Genomic DNA, 16114 nt, shown 5'->3' on the forward strand with positions numbered 1-16114 from the left:
CAGCAGCCTGCTGCGAAGAACATTGTTTTATTCAGAAAGCTTTTTCTGTTTGTCCTATTTCCTTAAGATAGCTTCCCAGAAGTGGAATTACTGGTTCAAAGGCTATTAGCATTTTTTTTTTTTTTTTTTTGAGACGGGGTCTCACACTGTCACCCAGGCTGGAGTGCAGTGGTGCGATCTCGGCTCACTGCAACCTCCACCTCCCGGGTTCAAGTGATTCTCCTGCCTCGGCCTCCCAAGTAGCTGGGACTACAGGCACCCACCACCATGCCTGGCTAATTTTTGTATTTTTAGTAGAGACAGGGTTTCACCATGTTGGCCAGGATGGTCTCGATCTCTTGACCTAGTGATCTGCCTGCCTCGGCCTCCCAAAGTGCTGGGATGGGATTACAGGTGTGACCCACTGTGCCCGGCCGCTACTGGCATTTTAACCCTCTTCATACATCTTGCCAAATTATTCCCCCAAAGGGTGTCACCAGCTACTTTTCCTGCCAGCAGCATGTGACAGTATTTTGAGGACAGCTTCCTACTCTAACCGGCTCTTTTTCTTCTCTCTCCAAAGCCTCATAAGGAGAATGGCTCAGAGCGTGGTGGAAGTCATGGAGGACTCAAAGGGGAAGGTCCAGGAGCACCTCCTGGCAAACGGAGGTAGGTAGGGCGGCCCTCTGATGTGGAGCACAGTCTCCCCACTCCATCTAGACCAGAGTCGCCCTCGTTGTGGCCACACAGCAATCACCAAGGTGGCCCAGGCCTCAGTGGACACTCTGGATTGACACATTGGGCAGAGGCTCTGCACTCACTTTTATTTATCTATATTATTATTATTTTGAGACAGAGTCTTCCTCTGTTGCCCAGGCTGGAGTGTGCTGCAATGTTGGCTCACTGCAACCTCCGCCTGTCTCAGCCTCCTGAGTAGCTGGGACTACAGGCACCCACCGCCACACCTGGCTAATTTTTGTATTTTTAGTAGAGATGGAGTTTCACCATGTTGGCCAGCCTGGCCTCAAGCTCCCAACCTCAAGTGATCTGCCCACCTCAGCCTCCCGAAGTACTGTGATTACAGGCGTGAGCTACCATGCCCAGCCAATTTTTATTATGATTATTTTCTTTTCTTTTTTTTTTTTTTTTTTTTGAGACGGAGTCTTGCTCGTCACCCAGGATGGAGTGCAGTGGCGCCATCTCAGCTCACTGCAAGCTCCGCCTTCCGGGTTCACGCCGTTCTCTGGCCTCAGCCTCCTGAGTAGCTGGGACTACAGGCGCCTGCCACCATGCCCGGCTAATTTTTTTGTGTGTGTTTTTGGTAGAGATGGGGTTTCACCATATTAGCCAGGATGTCTCGATCTCCTGACCTTGTGATCTGCCCGCCTCGGCCTCCCAAAGTGCTGGGATTACAGGCGTGAGCCACCACGCCCGGCCTATTATGATTATTTTCTGAGACGTGGTCTTGCCCAGGCTGGAGTGCAGTGGTGTGATCATAGCTCACTGCAGCCTCAGCCTCTCAGGCTCAAGGGGTCCTCCCACCTCAGCCTCTCGCTCACCAACACACCTGGCTAATATATATATATATATATATTTTTTTTTTGAGACGGAGTTTTGCTCTTGTTGCCCAGGCTGGAGTGCAATGGCACGATCTCAGCTCACCGCAACCTCCGCCTCCCAGGTTCAAGCGATTCTCCCGCGTTCAAGCGATTCTCCCGCCTCAGCTTCCTGAGTGACTGGGATTACAGGCATATGCCACCATGTCCGGCTAGTTTTGTATTTTTAGTAGAGACGGGGTTTCTCCATGTTGGTCAGGCTGGTCTTGAACTCCCGACCTCAGGTGATCCACCCACCCCGGTCTCCCAAAGTGCTGGGATGACAGGCGTGAGCTACCGTGCCTGGCCACGCCTGGCTAATATTTTTTATTTTTTGTAGAGATGGGATCTCGCAATGTTGCCCAGGCTGGTCTTAAACTCCTGGGCTCAAGCGATCCTCCTGCCTTGGCCTCCCAAGGTGCTGGGATTCCAGGTGTGAGCCACTGTTCCTGGCTGGTGCACTGCTTTTAGCTCATCAGCACTGCTAGGTTTGGAAGTTTTTCCCCTTCATAAGTTCACAGCTCTGCAGTTCCGCCTCTACTCTAACCAGCTGGTGAACTCCTCAGAGTGCTGCAGATAAAGCCCAGCTCCTACTGTTTGCCCCTCCACCCTCTCCCAGAGCCACCACTCTCCCCACCTGGGCAATTCTGCCTCCTCACCTCACCCTCACCGATTTATCCCTTTGCCCAAATCAGGTATGAAAAATGCCTTCCTGTGCCGAGGAAGGCCTCCAGCCAGTCTTTAATTGCCGTCCAGTAAAAAGCACAGAGGCTGCGCCCTGAAGGCTCCCTGCAGTGTAGTCACGTTGGGAATGTCTGCCTCCTTCGTGCTGATAGGACAAACCTTTAGATTCCAATGATGTTTTGGCCCATTAACTGTGTGCATACTATTTCAGTGCATTTGAAGTGTGCAAGGCAAAACCTTTGAGACTTTGGAAACTTTAGAATTAAATGTTTAATTATCTCCAGAGATAAACTTATGTGATTCTATGCATATATATTGAAAATGAGAGTAGAGATAATACTGGGTCAGTGTGGTGGCTCACACCTGTAATCCCATCACTTTGGGAGGCCGAGGCGGGCAGATCACCTGAGGTCAGGAGTTCAAAACCAGCCCAGCCAACATGGTGAAACCCCATCTCTACTGAAAATACAGAAAAAATTAGCTGGGCGTAGTGGTGCACACCTGTAATCCCAGCTACTTGGGAGACTGGGGAGGAGAATTGCTTGAACCCGAGAGGCAGAGGTTGCTGTGAGCCGAGATTGCACCATTGCATTCCAGCCTGGGTGACAGAGTGAGACTCTGTCTCAAAACAAACAAAAAACAACAATAATAGATAATACTGTATTTTTACTGTACCTTTTCCATGTTAAGAAATATTTAGATATATTGCCGGGCGCAGTGGCTCACGCCTGTAATCCCAGCACTTTGGGAGGCTGAGGCGGATGGATCACGAAGTCAGGAGTTTGAGACCAGCCTGGCCAACATGGTGAAACCCCGACTCTACTGAAAATACAAAAATTAGCTGGGTGTGGTGGCTGGCGCCTGTAATCCCAGCTTCTCGGGAGGTTGAGGCAGAAGAATTGCTTGAACCTGGGAGGCGGAGGTTGCAGTGAGCCGAGATCGCACCATTGCACTCCAGCCTAGGAGACAAGAGTGAAATTCTGTCTCCAAAAAAAAAAAGAAAAAAAAAAGAAATATTTAGATATACAAATACTTACCATGTGTTACAGTTGCAATAGCCTAGGTGTGTAGTAGGCGATACTACCTAGGTTTTTCTAAGTGCCCTCTGTGATGTTCACACAATGACAAAAATCTCCTAATGACACATTTCTCAGAATGTTTCCCTGTCATGAAGCAATGCATGACTGTTTACACTATATGTTTATAATAAGATTTATATCATTTGTTATAAATATAACATATTCATACTTTTCCCTCTTGAAAACATGAGGAGACTTTTTTTTTTTTTTTTTTTTGAGACAGTCTCACTCTGTTACCCAGGCTGGAGTGCAGTGGCGCGATCTCGGCTCACTGCAACCTCTGCCTACCGAGTTCAAGCAAGTCTCCTGCCTCGCCCTCCAGAGTAGCTGGGATTACAGGCACCTGCCACCACACATGGCTAATTTTTGTATTTTTAGTACAGACCAGGTTTCTCCACGTTGGCCGGGCTGGTCTTGAACTCTTGACCTCAGGTGATCCGCCAGCCTCGGCCTCCCAAAGTGCTAGGATTATAGGCGTGAGCCACCGCGCCCGGCCAGAGGAGACTTTATTTGGCTGTTTAAATTGACAAATTGAAATGTTCCTACCCCACCTGTGATCTTGGCTTTGTGTGTCTATGTGGCTTAATAACTCCACCTTATTATATTGCAGGCTTGAAAGAAAAAATGAAATGTTTAAAGAGTAGGTTATGAATTGTTTGCTGTGTCTGTGCTCGGCGTGATGCCCGCATGTCCCAGGAAGGTGGAATCTCGGTCTGGTTGTATTGGTACAGTGATCAAGTTACCACGATTTCTCAAGTAACAGCCTTGTAACTTGGTCACAATATCCATATGACACAGATAACCACCATCTCGTCCCCTCCCCTCTTTGTCCTGTCATCCCTGCATCTCATGAGCAGCACTGCATGTCGCCTGGAAGCTGGGAACGCTTTGACCTTGTGGAATTCAAGGCGAACTCCTGTCTCTTTCTGCATGTGGTCTGCTTCTTGCTTTGATCCTGACGTGATGTCCCGACTGCCTGCTCTTGAGCCTGTCTGTTTTATGGACACTGGAACCTTAAACTCCAGGCTTCACTTTGTGTGGCCTTGATGGGGTTCAGACATACAAGGAGCCTCCAGGGCAGTCCCGGCGCCCAAACAGGTCTTTGCTTGTGTGAATGTTAGAGGGAGCCGTTTGCTTTGGATTTTCTCCAACCCTCTCAAACTGGTGGAATTAAAAATAGCAAATCATTTTAGGTTGAATAAAAATCTTTAGAGATTGGCAGTTATCAAATGCCTTCCCAAATGCAGTCTGTTTGTCACACTGAGATTTTTTGCTGATGCTAAGAAAAAATTACCTTGTCAAGTTGACCAACCAGGTCTGATTTCCCAGAAGGTCACTCCTCGGGCCCAGGACTGCAAGGCTGACTTCAGGTAGAGAACTACTTTTCTCCATAAACAACGGAGGAACTTTAGCTTATATTAAAATAGTGATCAAAGTGCTTATATTTTATGCAAAATTAATGTAACCTTAAGTTAGATGTTATTATTATGCAGTATCCATCCCCGATCCCGATGGTACCAGCAGTGGCCTCTCTTCTCAGGAGAAGAAAATTCAGCTTCGTTTGTTGAACAGGCTTTATGACCTCTGTGCAGCCTGTGAGTCGGGTCTCAACTTCCCAAGACTAGAGCTGGTAAAGCACATTCTGAAGCCTGGAGGCTGTAGGGAGGCTGAGGTGGGAGGATTGCCTGGGGCCGGGAGTTTGAGGCTGTAATGCCCTGTGGTTGTGCCTGTGAATAGCCACCACACTCCAGCCTGGACAACATAGCAAGACCTTGTCTCTTAAAACAAAACAAAACAAAACAAAACACAGCATGTGCTATAAACCAGGCCAGAGAGACCTTTTTTTTCTTTTTCTTTCTGAGACAGAGTCTTGCTCTGTGGCCAGGCTGGAGTGCAGTGGTGCGATCTCAGCTCACTGCAACCTCTGCCTCCTGGGTTCAAGCAATTCTCCTGCCTCAGCCTCCCAAGTAGCTGGGACTACAGGTGTGTGCCACCATACCTGGCTAATTTTTGTATTTTTAGTAGAGATGGGGTTTCACCCTGTTGGCCAGGATGGTCTTGATCTCTTGATCTTGTGATCCACCCGCCTCAGCCTCCCAAAGTGCTGGGATTATAAACGTGAGCCATCGCACCGGCCGAGAGGCCTTTAAACTTAGTTTGACTTGGGCTTTCCCAATATTCCCTGAATGAGGACATCTTTCTCTTCTGCAGGGCACCCATGAGCTAGTGATTGACGGGATGAACCAGAGGCGCGCATTGTTGCATTTGAATCCTGTCTCTTCCAGGGGCATTTAGGGCACCACTGCCCGCAGCCGGTCAGACCTGGTCCAAAAGTCACTTCTGGATTTTCCTTTTCTCACCTGTAAATGGACTGAATGGCTTCACAGGCTCTTGGCTTCATCAGGACCGGTTGTTTCTGCTTGTTCCTTGCCTCTAGCAGAGCTGGGAGCGGGAAGGACACAGACAGCTTTGATTGCAGCCAGGGCTGGCAAACACACCTTGCCCGGCCTGGGCCCTGGAATGCCCATGGAAGACAGAAACCCTCGAGGCTTGTCTGGCTTGCTGGGCGATGGGCCGCAGTCTGGTTGGTCACAGTCCCTCATGCTGCTGCCTGCCGGGCAGGCCTCATTTTGGTTCTCGGACAAGACTATCATTGCTCAAGAGTTGCCAGCCTGTGCACAGCATATTTTGATGAGGGGTGAGCCTGCCTGGGTCATGGTCTGACCTCATGGGCCCTCAGCCCAGGTCTGCGTTGCCCCCTCTGAGGCCCAGGCTTTAGTGACTGCAGCCCAGGCAGGGGAGGCAAGGCCTGTGTGTTCCAAGCAGCAGCGGGCAAGCTGTGGTGCTGTGAGTACAGAAGGCCGGAGGGGCTGGGCACGGTGGCTCACACCTGTAATCCTAGCACTTTGGGTGTCTCAGCCGCATTCTGACAACAAGAGGTCTCAATCTGTCAACTAGAGACATTTAGTCAAAGGAGACTCCTCTATTATCTCACAATATCACTTTGCTCAGAGAGGTCAAGGAGCTTATATCAGGTCACACAGCCAGTAAAAGTTGGAACTGGCATTTAAATGTGGGCCTTACTGGTTTGAAAGCCCTAGTTCCTACCACTGTTTTACTGGCTCCCAAATACCTCTCAGCAATTTTTCACTGGCTTGTGGTGAAATCAGAAAAATATAGACAAGCAGTATTTTGTTTTGTTTTGTTTTGCTTTTTGAAAAAAAAAATATAAATCTTATTTTAAAAAGCAAGATCTGGCTGGTCACGGTGGCTCATGCCTGTAATCCAGCACTTTGGGAGGCCGAGGCGGGCAGATCACCTGAGGTCAGGAGTTCGAAACCAGCCTGGCCAACATGGTGAAACCTTGCCTCTACTAAAAATACAAAAAATGGCCAGGTGTGATGGTATGTGCCTGTAATCCCAGCTACTTGGGAGACCAAGGCAGGGGAATTGCTCGAACCTTGGAGGCCAGAGGTTGCAGTGAGCCAAGATGGTGCCACTGCACTCCAGCCTGGGCGACAGAACGAGATCCATTTAAAAAAGAAATAGAAAGCCAGAGGGATGGCAGAGGGCCATCCTCAGACAACATTCTTTCCAAAGGCAAGGTGCATGGACAGGGAAGGGCTTGGATACCTGACCCGGGGCAAGGCTCAGTGTACATGGCTGGAGCTGGTGTTCAGGACATGTGAGAGATGAGGAAGAAGTGACAGTCACACACCCAGAGGCTTCTGGAGGCCCCTGCAGGGAGACATAATCTCAGACGTCCCTGAGCATCTGTCAGTAACCAAGCACATGCTCGACATGCGGAGGTGATGCACAGTCTTTGCCTTCTGGAAGCCACAGCCTTGCTGGGGACAGACTCATAGTGCCACACGCGCCATGATGGAAACAAAGACCAAGCTGCAGGAAGCGGGTTCAGTATTGGAGGAGTTATCGGGCAGGGGTGCTTCAGATGGAAAGGGAGACCTCAGCCCTTTGGTCTGAATGCCATGAAGGCCTTGGACTTGGTGCAAATGGCCAGAGACAAGAGCTTGATCTGAAATGTATCTCTTCCAAGCCACGTAGACAGTGCGAGCCGATTCCACAGTCATGGTTGCCAGGAGGAGTCTGTCAACGTTTGAGCATGTTTATGGGGCACTTGCTCTGTGCAGGGCACTGCAACAGGCTCTGGGAACACAGAGACCAGTGAGTCACAGTCTCTGTCCTCGAGGAGCCTGAGACAGCACAAGGAGTGGAGTTCAGGACAGCAGGGGCAGGGACAGTTGGGCCCCCCTGGAAGGAGTTGGTCTTTGCCTGTCCTACATGTTGAAGGACAGAGGTAGCTGTGAGAGGAGAGTAGGGAGTTGTGGGGACTTGCCTGGAGTGTCAGAGGGGACGGGGTAGGAGGTGGAGTGAAGAGATGGATGGGACAGCACACACCGCCCTGCCATCTCCCATCCTGGGCTGCCGCTTGGTGCCTTGAGGCTGGTTCCCGGCTTGTGGGATGGCTCTGGGCCCATGGTGGGAGGTGAGCTTGCCTGTGCCTGTGCAGTGGGGTCCTGGAGGTGAGTTTCGCTGCCATTCCTGCCACAGGAGGAGTCCCCTCCGTCCTCCTGGTTACCCTCTGACTACTCCCTGCTCTTACTTCCTCCCCAGGCCTGCACCCTTGCTACAAGGTCATTCCCACTGTGTGTGGCAATACCAAAGCCTGTATTAATAACCAAACTAATACCAATGTCTGAGTCAGCCTGGACTGCTGTCACAAAATACCACTGACTGGGCAGCTGAAACCACAGACTAAGATCAGACAACCTGGTTTCTCTTGAGGGCTCTCTGCCTGGCTTGTAGACAGCCACCTTCTTGCTGTGTCGTCCCATGGCCTTTCCTTGGTGCCTGCATGAGGACAGGGAGAGCACGGATCCAACTCTCTGCTGTCCCTTCTTATATGGCCTCGAATCCTATTGGATCAGGGCCCCACCCTTAGTGCCTCAGAGGTACTCTTGTCAACAGGCCAGGACTCGCCATGTTAATTCCAACACCAGCATCCTAAGTCTGTAAAACAAATTCTCCCAAGGACTTCATCCAAGTCCCGGTGGTCTAGAAGGTGTCTGAGTATGGTTCCCAGGCAGGTTCCACCTGCAACAAGGCTGTGTCCACTTAGTGGATGTGGCAGGGAAGGGAGCCGTGGCCTTGCCATGGGCCAAGCAGGGCGTTAGGTGCTTCATGCCTTGTCTCACTTTATCCTGGAGCTTCCACAGCTTGCTCTGTGCCAGCGTTTCCTCATCTGTGAAATGGAGATCATCATAGGGTTTTAATAGGGTTGAAGCATAAATTAAATGGAATAATTCATGTGTCTTGGCCCAAGGTCAGCAGCAGTAAGTGCCAGCTGCTTTAATGGTCATTGTCACCATCGTCGTCCTGTTATTTTCAGGCCTTTCCTACGTCTCATGTGCTGGCATTTCTTCCCCGGCCCGGTTTCCTCCTCCGAGTCCCATTTCATTCAGGGCTTCTTGGGGACCTGTCCACCCACATGTCAAACTCAAGCTTGTCCCAGGCAGAACTTGCCTCCTCTCCTCCATCCCCATCCCTCCCACCTCCATGGCTGCCCGGCTTAGTGCACTTCCCTCCCTCCACCCAGCCACCAAGCAGGAAAGCTGGTGTGGCCAGGCCTGCGTCATTGCCTTGCACCCTATCCAGTCGGGCCTCCCCTGTCCTCCTCTCCCCTCCCAGGGCCCCTCCTACTCCTCTTGGCACCACCCTCTCCCTCCCACGTTCCTGCTGGCTTCTCCCCTGAAGCCTCCTCCACACCAGCCTCAGAGGACTCCCCCAGAGTGCGTGAGTGTCCCCAGCCTGCTCCCCTTGGTCAGCTGGAGTCTTGTTTGGTGACCCCACTGGGTGCCGCTGTTGGGGCTGGAGGAATCTCAGTCCAATTCCCATGCTAGGGGCTGAGTGGGCAGGATCTAGTGTTGTTTTTGGCACATGGTGAAGTGCAGACATGACCCTTGGTGACCGATCCTACCCCTTTCTGTTCAGCGTCCGTCCACACTCCCTCTTCCCTGACTCACAGTGCCCCGAGCACATAGCGCTGCCAGCCCTCCTTGCCTGACACCCAGCGCCCTCCATCACCGGCCACACGGCCACCTTCTCTTCCCCTTAGCCTCCACGTGAATACCATGTCTGTGTCCCAGTGAAGGGACACAATCCTCCCTAGGAGGAGCCGGCGCCAGCTCTTTGTCCTCCCTTAGCATTCTAGGCGGTTATCACTGGGCCCCCAGCTCTCTGCGATGTGTCTGCCTAGGGGTCTCCCTGTGGACCTTAGGCAGGGGGTGGTGTCTAGTGCGTGTCCTCAGCAGGGTGATGGGTGTGGAGTGAGCGTGACAGTCCCCTTTCATGCACCAGGATAGACCGGGAAGTGCAGGTGCACAGGGAGCCTGGTCTGGGACATCGGCCATAGGAAGGGCCCTCTAAGCGGTGCAGGAATTCCAGGGGCCACCGTGGCGCTGCAGCTTCTAGGGAATTTCCCGCTCTCCCATAGACCCGGCGTATTAAAAGAGGTCGGGTCGTGGGGCTGGCCCAGGTAGCTCTCTGTAAGTGTGTGGAGAACTAATCTGAAGAGAGCAGGCAGGTGCCACTCCGCTGTGTCTCAGGTAGGGAAATGGATTCCTTCCTAGCCTAGGGGTTGGGTCAGCTGAGGTTTATTCAGTGTTGCTTCTTTCTGACTTCAATTCTGGGGCTCTCTCCACCCCACACCTCGTTAGAATGAGCCAGAGACATCCTGAAGGCAGTGGGTTTTGGGGAAAGAAAAGAAAAAAAGGAAATGCTTGAAAACACTGGTGTGATCTGTTCACCAGGGACTTTTCTATAAATAGCATATACTGAAAAACGCACCTCCCTGCCATTTAATATAAACCACAGTCACACAGACCAGTATTTTGCTAATGTGTAAAATGCCTTCTTTGTAATGGACAGTGAAGGTGGAAACTGTCTAGTGCTTGAGCTCACAGCTCCCTGCTCCCACAGGGAACGTTTGCTTTCCCAGAGCCCTGTGCCTGCCCACCGGCGTTGCCCGTGATGGCTGCCTTCGTGTCCACGCTGATGCTTGGCTTGGGATTCCGAAGTCTTAATCGTGGCTGCAGAGCGCAGGCTCATGTGTTGAAATGTGTTTGTATTCTTCCAGTTGACTTAACATCCTTTGTGACCCACTTTGAATGGGACATGGCCAAATATCCTGCCAAGCAGCCGCTTGTGAGTGTGGTGGACACAATAGCCAAGGTGAGAAAAGGGGGTGCTCTGGGGAACAGCTGACTGGTGGGTCAGGCAGGCAAGAGTCTGGGGTCTGAGCTTGGGTAGGGCCCCCCTGTCAACAGCCTCAGCCTGTCCTGTCTGGGCCTCTGGGTTTCTGAGGTGTGGCTTCCTTCCATGCACTGGGCAGCTTTGGGTTTCAGGGCAGCCCTCGACAGGGAAAGAGTCAGTCCCCTGGCCTCCCCTCGAGGGCCCAGCACCCATTCACTTGCTGCTCCACTTCTTTTTTCAAAAGTTACTGATGGTGGCCGGGCACGGTGGCTCACGCCTGTAATCCCAGCACTTTGGGAGGCCAAGGTGGGTGGATCAAGAGGTCAGGAGTTCGAGACCAGTCTGTCCAAAATGGTGAAAGCCTGTCTCTACTAAAAAATATAAAAATTAGCCTGGCGTGGTGGTGCGCACCTGTAGTCCCAGCTACTCGGGAGGCTGAGGCAGGAGAACCTCTTGAATCCGGGAGGTGGAGGTTGCAGTGAGCCGAGATCACGCCACTGCTCTCCAGCTTGGGCAACAGAATGAGGTTCCGTCCCCCCACCAAAAAAAAAAGTTACTGTTAGTGAAGGCAGCTCCCCCATCATCTACTCCTAGGAACCTGACACCTCTAGCCCCCAGAGGATTGTTCACCTGCAAAGTTATTTGGTTTAAGTGGAGAGTTTGGCTTGGGAGCCCTAACCTCTTCAGACACTGCACCAGCTCATTGCTCTCCACTTGTGACAATGGAGAGGCAGCAAGTGTCCCAACAGTCCTCTGTCCTGTTCAGCAATGGCCTCCACTCCACTTGATAAAATGAACACCCTGTGACTCGAGTCCCAGGGGATGCTATGGGCACCCGGAGCTGGGTGACTTCTCTGTGTCGTCACTGAAGGTGAGGATGACAAGGACCGCGAGACTGAGGCTGATGGTTTCTGATGGCCTGGCCCTCCCTTCTGCCACAAAACACTGAGCCCCTAATGTGTCCCCTCTCCTGCTGGCCCCCATGGCTGTGGGAGAGTCTCGGCCTGGGCCAGGAACAAAGGCGCCCGGTTCTCTACTGTGACTGTGGCCAAGGGTCAGAGTGGAGCTGGGCCTCTGACCTGTCCTCTGGCAGCTCCTGCAGGTCTCCTGGAAAGTAGGGTGGGGCCAGAAAGCTCGGGAATCTGGGTGGGGCACCTTGGGTGCTGCTTACATCAGAGAGGCCCAGGCCCCTGCTGGGACGATCAGGCAGTGATTCTGGAAGGCCCTTCAGGGGGGCTGCCCAGAGCACCTGGCCAGGTGTGCCTTTCAGAGGGCGCTGTGCATGTCCACCAAGGAACCGGAAGCACATGGTGGCTGGTGGGGCTGGCCCTTCCCTGCCTCGCCATGTGCCAGTTTGGGATTCTCTCAGTCCCAGGGATGCCAGACTCAGGGGGGAGGGTCCCCTGGAGCACATGGAGGGAGCAGAGGGGCTGTCGGGAGACCTGGCTTATCCAGTCCAGAGCACCCCAAGAGTGCCTTAGGAAGGAAGGAGGGCGCTGGTTTGGTGGCATTCCAGATGTGCCCGAGACTGTGCTGGGCTCTCTTACTCTCCACCTCGTGCCATGGGGTGGATATCGCTTTCCTGTGAGTGCAGAAGAGGAAGCTGAGGGGTTGAGCGAGCGATCCAGGGCCCGCAGCGGTTGGAGTATTATGCCGGGATGGGGATGCAGGTCTTGGGGGCCAGAGCCCGCAGATTGTGCTGTGTGCATGGCACCACTTCCCAAGGAGGCGCTGGACTGGCCCAACCGCAGGGAAGCTGCTCCTGGCAGCAGCAGGGCCAGAGGCTCCGGGGTGTTGGCTCCCTCAGTCCTTCCTACACCAGAGCACAGTGTGACACCCCCCGCCTCAGCCTCGTTCTGCCAACGAGAGGTCTCAATCTATCAACTCGAGACATTTAGTCAAAGGAGACTCCTCTATTATCTCACAATAATTCTGGGCTACTTTGCTCAGAGAAGTCAAGGAGCTTATGTCAGGTCACACAGCCAGTAAAAGTCAGAACTGGCATTTAAATGTGGGCCTTACTGGTTCAAAAGCCCTAATTCCTACCACTGCTTTACTGGCTCCCAAATATCTCTCAGCAATTTTTCATTGGCTTGTGGTGAAATCAGAAAAATAAAGACAAGCAGTATTTTTTTTTTGCTTTTTTTTTTTTTCAAAAAATATATAAATCTTATTTTAAAAAGCAAGATCTGTGGATTGTACCCATGTCAGTTTCCTGGTTATGATACTGCACTATGATGGTATAGTGCAGAATAGTATAGTATAGTTGTATAGGACAGTACGGTGTAGTAATAGAGCTGTATAGTGCAAAATAGTAATCATATAGTTGTATGGTTCCATAAGGCAGTGTACTATGCAGTTGTGCAGTATACTTCTATCGTGCAGAAGATTTTAATATAGTTGTATAGTTGGACAACATAGCTGCATAGTACAGTATAGTATGTAGTTGTATAGTGCAGAATAGTAGAGTTGTATAGTGAGGTGTGGGAAACTGCATGGAGGGTACTTAGGATCTCTGTGTACTATTTTTGCAACATCCTGTGAATCTATAATCATTTCAAAATTAAAAGTTTTAAAAAATTATAAAAAGATGAATTTTCTAAAAAAACCAAACATGGCAAAATGTAAAGAGAAAAACATTGTTTTTATCTTTAAAATCATCACTTTATCTTTAAATCTTTTTTTAATTATCATTTTTTATCATTTTATTATTATTATTTTTGAGACAGAGTCTCACTGTGTTGCCCAGGCTGGAGTGCAGTGGCGTGATCTTGGTTCACTGCAGCCTTCACCTCCCTGGTTCAAGCAATTCTCCTGCCTCAGCCTCCCGAGTAGCTGGGATTATAGGCACATGCCACCATGCCTGGCTAACTTTTTTGTATTTTGAGTAGAGACAGGGTTTCACCATGTTGGCCAGGCTGGTCCCAAACTCCTGAGCTCAGGCAATCTGCCCATCTTGGCCTCCCAAAGTGCTAGGATTTCAGGTATGTGCCTGGCCATTTTATTATATGTATTTTTTGAGACAGGGTCTCACTCTGTCACCCAAGCTGGAGTACAGTGGCGCGATCTCAGCTCACTGCCTCCTGGGTTCAAGCACTTCTCCTGCCTCAGCCTCCTGAGTAGCTGGGATTACAGGCGTGCACCACCATGCCCAGCCAATTTTTGTATTTTTAGTAGAGACAGGATTTTACCATGTTGGCCAGGCTGGTCTTAAACTCCTGACCTCAGGTGATCCGCCCGCCTCGGCCTCCCAAAGTGCTGGGATTACAGGCATGAGCTACCTTGCTCAGCCTACCATTTTAATATAATCATTTAATTTAATCATTTTTATCATTTAATTATTTTATCTTTAAAATTATTTTATAATTTTATCTTTAAAATAATAAAATCATCCGAGCTGTGATCATCACCCCCATTCCCTTTATTGTCCCAAAAGGTAACCAATGTTTAAAAGTTGACAATGGATTCTTCCATATATAAAAATGTATATATTTAGACTAAAGCTGTTGGCATTCTATGGAGCACCCATTTTCTTCATCTATTGACTCTCGAGATTCTCCCGTCAGCAGCTGTGTGCTGGTCTGTTGCATTTGTGGATGGCCGTGGTGTAAATGCTCCTGCCGTGGCCGGCTGCCCAAGCTGGTGGGGTGTCACTGCGTGGGGCTGCGAGGAGGGAATGGGAAGGAGCCTGGCACAGTCGGCTCTCAGCACTGGCATTATCCCCGCTGTGGAACAAATGGGGAACCTGAGCCAGTCGGCCAGAAAGCAGGAGGGCGCGGCTTGAGCCTGGGCCTGTCCTGTTTCTGTCCACTGCACCTCCCTGCCCCTGCCAACCCATGCAAGGGAGATCAGCACAGCCGAGCCAGGAGACGTGGGCATTTGAGAGGGCCAGGCCATGTTGGGTACCCCTGGAAGCAAAGATTGGGGGTCAGCCTGAGCTGCCCTCCAGCAGAGCCTGAGAGGGTAGGTGTGGGCGTGGGATGTCTCGACCGTTCAGGATGGGCTTGAAATCAGGAGAGGTTGGGCTCATTGAGTCATCCTAGAAAAGCCATCATGGCTTGGCGCCTGGGTGCCACACGAGGGCTCCCTGGAAGGGCCAAATGCTGGTAAACAGAAGCCATCCCAGCAAATGGGCAGGGCAGTTATTTTTCTTGAACGCACCATGAGCTGTTGTGGCCATTTCAAAAAGTTCAGCCAACTCCTTCAATGCTCAAGGTCACCCGGAGCTTTTGCTTTCCCAAACAGCAACTGGCGCAGATCGAGATGGACCTGAAGTCCCGAACCGCCGCCTACAACACTCTGAAGACAAACCTGGAGAACCTGGAAAAGAAATCCATGTGTGTATTTGCCAGCCTCCACATCTGGCGAGGGCGGGTCCTGGCGGGGGCTTAGCATTTGCCTGTCCTGTCACTGGGCCACCTGGGAGTCTGTGCATGTGCATGAGAGTGAGACAGACAGGTGGAGGCACTCTCACCTCTCCAAGAGCCGCGTGCTGGGGGAGGAGGAAAGGGCCAGGTGAGGGTGATCACACCCCGTGCATGTGCCCAGGGAAGAGGATGTGGCCATGCACGCTTCCATCTCCCAGCTTCTTTAGGGCGCCTGGGTGCCGCCCCAGTCCTCCCCTGTGGAGGCTGCACAGAGGGCCCCCAGGGGTGATGGGAGGCCAGGATGTCAGAGCACGGCCCTTTGCAAAGTGCAGCAGGATGGTGGGCTCTGTGGCCCAGAGCAGAGCAGCCTCAGGGACTCAGGTGCCTTCTCCACCCACCTGAAGAACTGCCGTCTGGGAGAGGGAGCAGACTCCGCAGACAGAACAGTCACCAGGATGGTGGAGATGCCACAGAAAAGTATAAGCTCAGCAACACTGTGGCAGGGACTGTCTTGTGAGGTAGAGAGTGTCCTGTTGTTGGAGGTGTGTAAGAGAAGCCAGGTGGCCAGGCGCGGTGGCTCACGCCTGTAATCCCAGCACTTTGGGAGGCTGAGGCAGGCAGATCACATGAGGCCAGGAGTTTGAGACCAGCCTGGCCAACATGGTGAAACCCCGTCTCTACTAAAAATACAAAAATTAGCTGGGCGTGGTGGCGGGTGCGTGTAATTCCAGCTACTTGGGAGGCTGAGGAACAAGGATCACTTGAACCTGGGAGACAGAGGTTGCAGTGAGCTGAGATCGCCACTGCACTCCAGCCTGGGCATAGAGTAAGACTCTGCCTGAAAAAAAAAAAAAAAAAAAAAGGAGAGAGAGAAGCCAGGTGAGCTCCTGCTGGAGAGGCTGCCCCTGAGCAGGGTGGGGTGGGGTTGGCATGGAGGAACAGCCCAGTCCCCCCAGACTCTGGATCTGATGCTGTTGGCGGTTCTCCGAGAACCCTGGTCAATTGTAGAGTTTTCAATATGATACCTACACTGGGCCCCTAACTCCAGAGAAGGGAAGTGGTGCAGGGAGCCCCGAGCCAGCTACCCTCCCCCTGATTGGCCCACTACTGTAAGCAAAGAGAATGTTACCTGGGAGGT

The 16114-nt window shown here is 51.6% G+C and overlaps 1 protein-coding gene across 2 annotated transcripts in view; it reads left to right on the forward strand.

The window, feature by feature from the left end:
• The window catches only part of ATP6V1C2 (ATPase H+ transporting V1 subunit C2), a 59296-nt gene that overhangs the window by 28013 nt on the left and 15169 nt on the right, over positions 1-16114 (forward strand). For both annotated transcript variants that reach the window (XM_030800521.1, XM_030800522.1), the window contains exons 4-6: positions 563-648; positions 10494-10588; positions 14855-14946. In XM_030800521.1, the coding sequence (XP_030656381.1) occupies positions 563-648; positions 10494-10588; positions 14855-14946 (273 nt within the window). The remainder of the gene's footprint in view (positions 1-562; positions 649-10493; positions 10589-14854; positions 14947-16114) is intronic.

Source organism: Nomascus leucogenys, chromosome 19 (assembly GCF_006542625.1).
Source record: "Nomascus leucogenys isolate Asia chromosome 19, Asia_NLE_v1, whole genome shotgun sequence".
Classification (NCBI taxonomy): Eukaryota; Metazoa; Chordata; class Mammalia; order Primates; family Hylobatidae; genus Nomascus; species Nomascus leucogenys.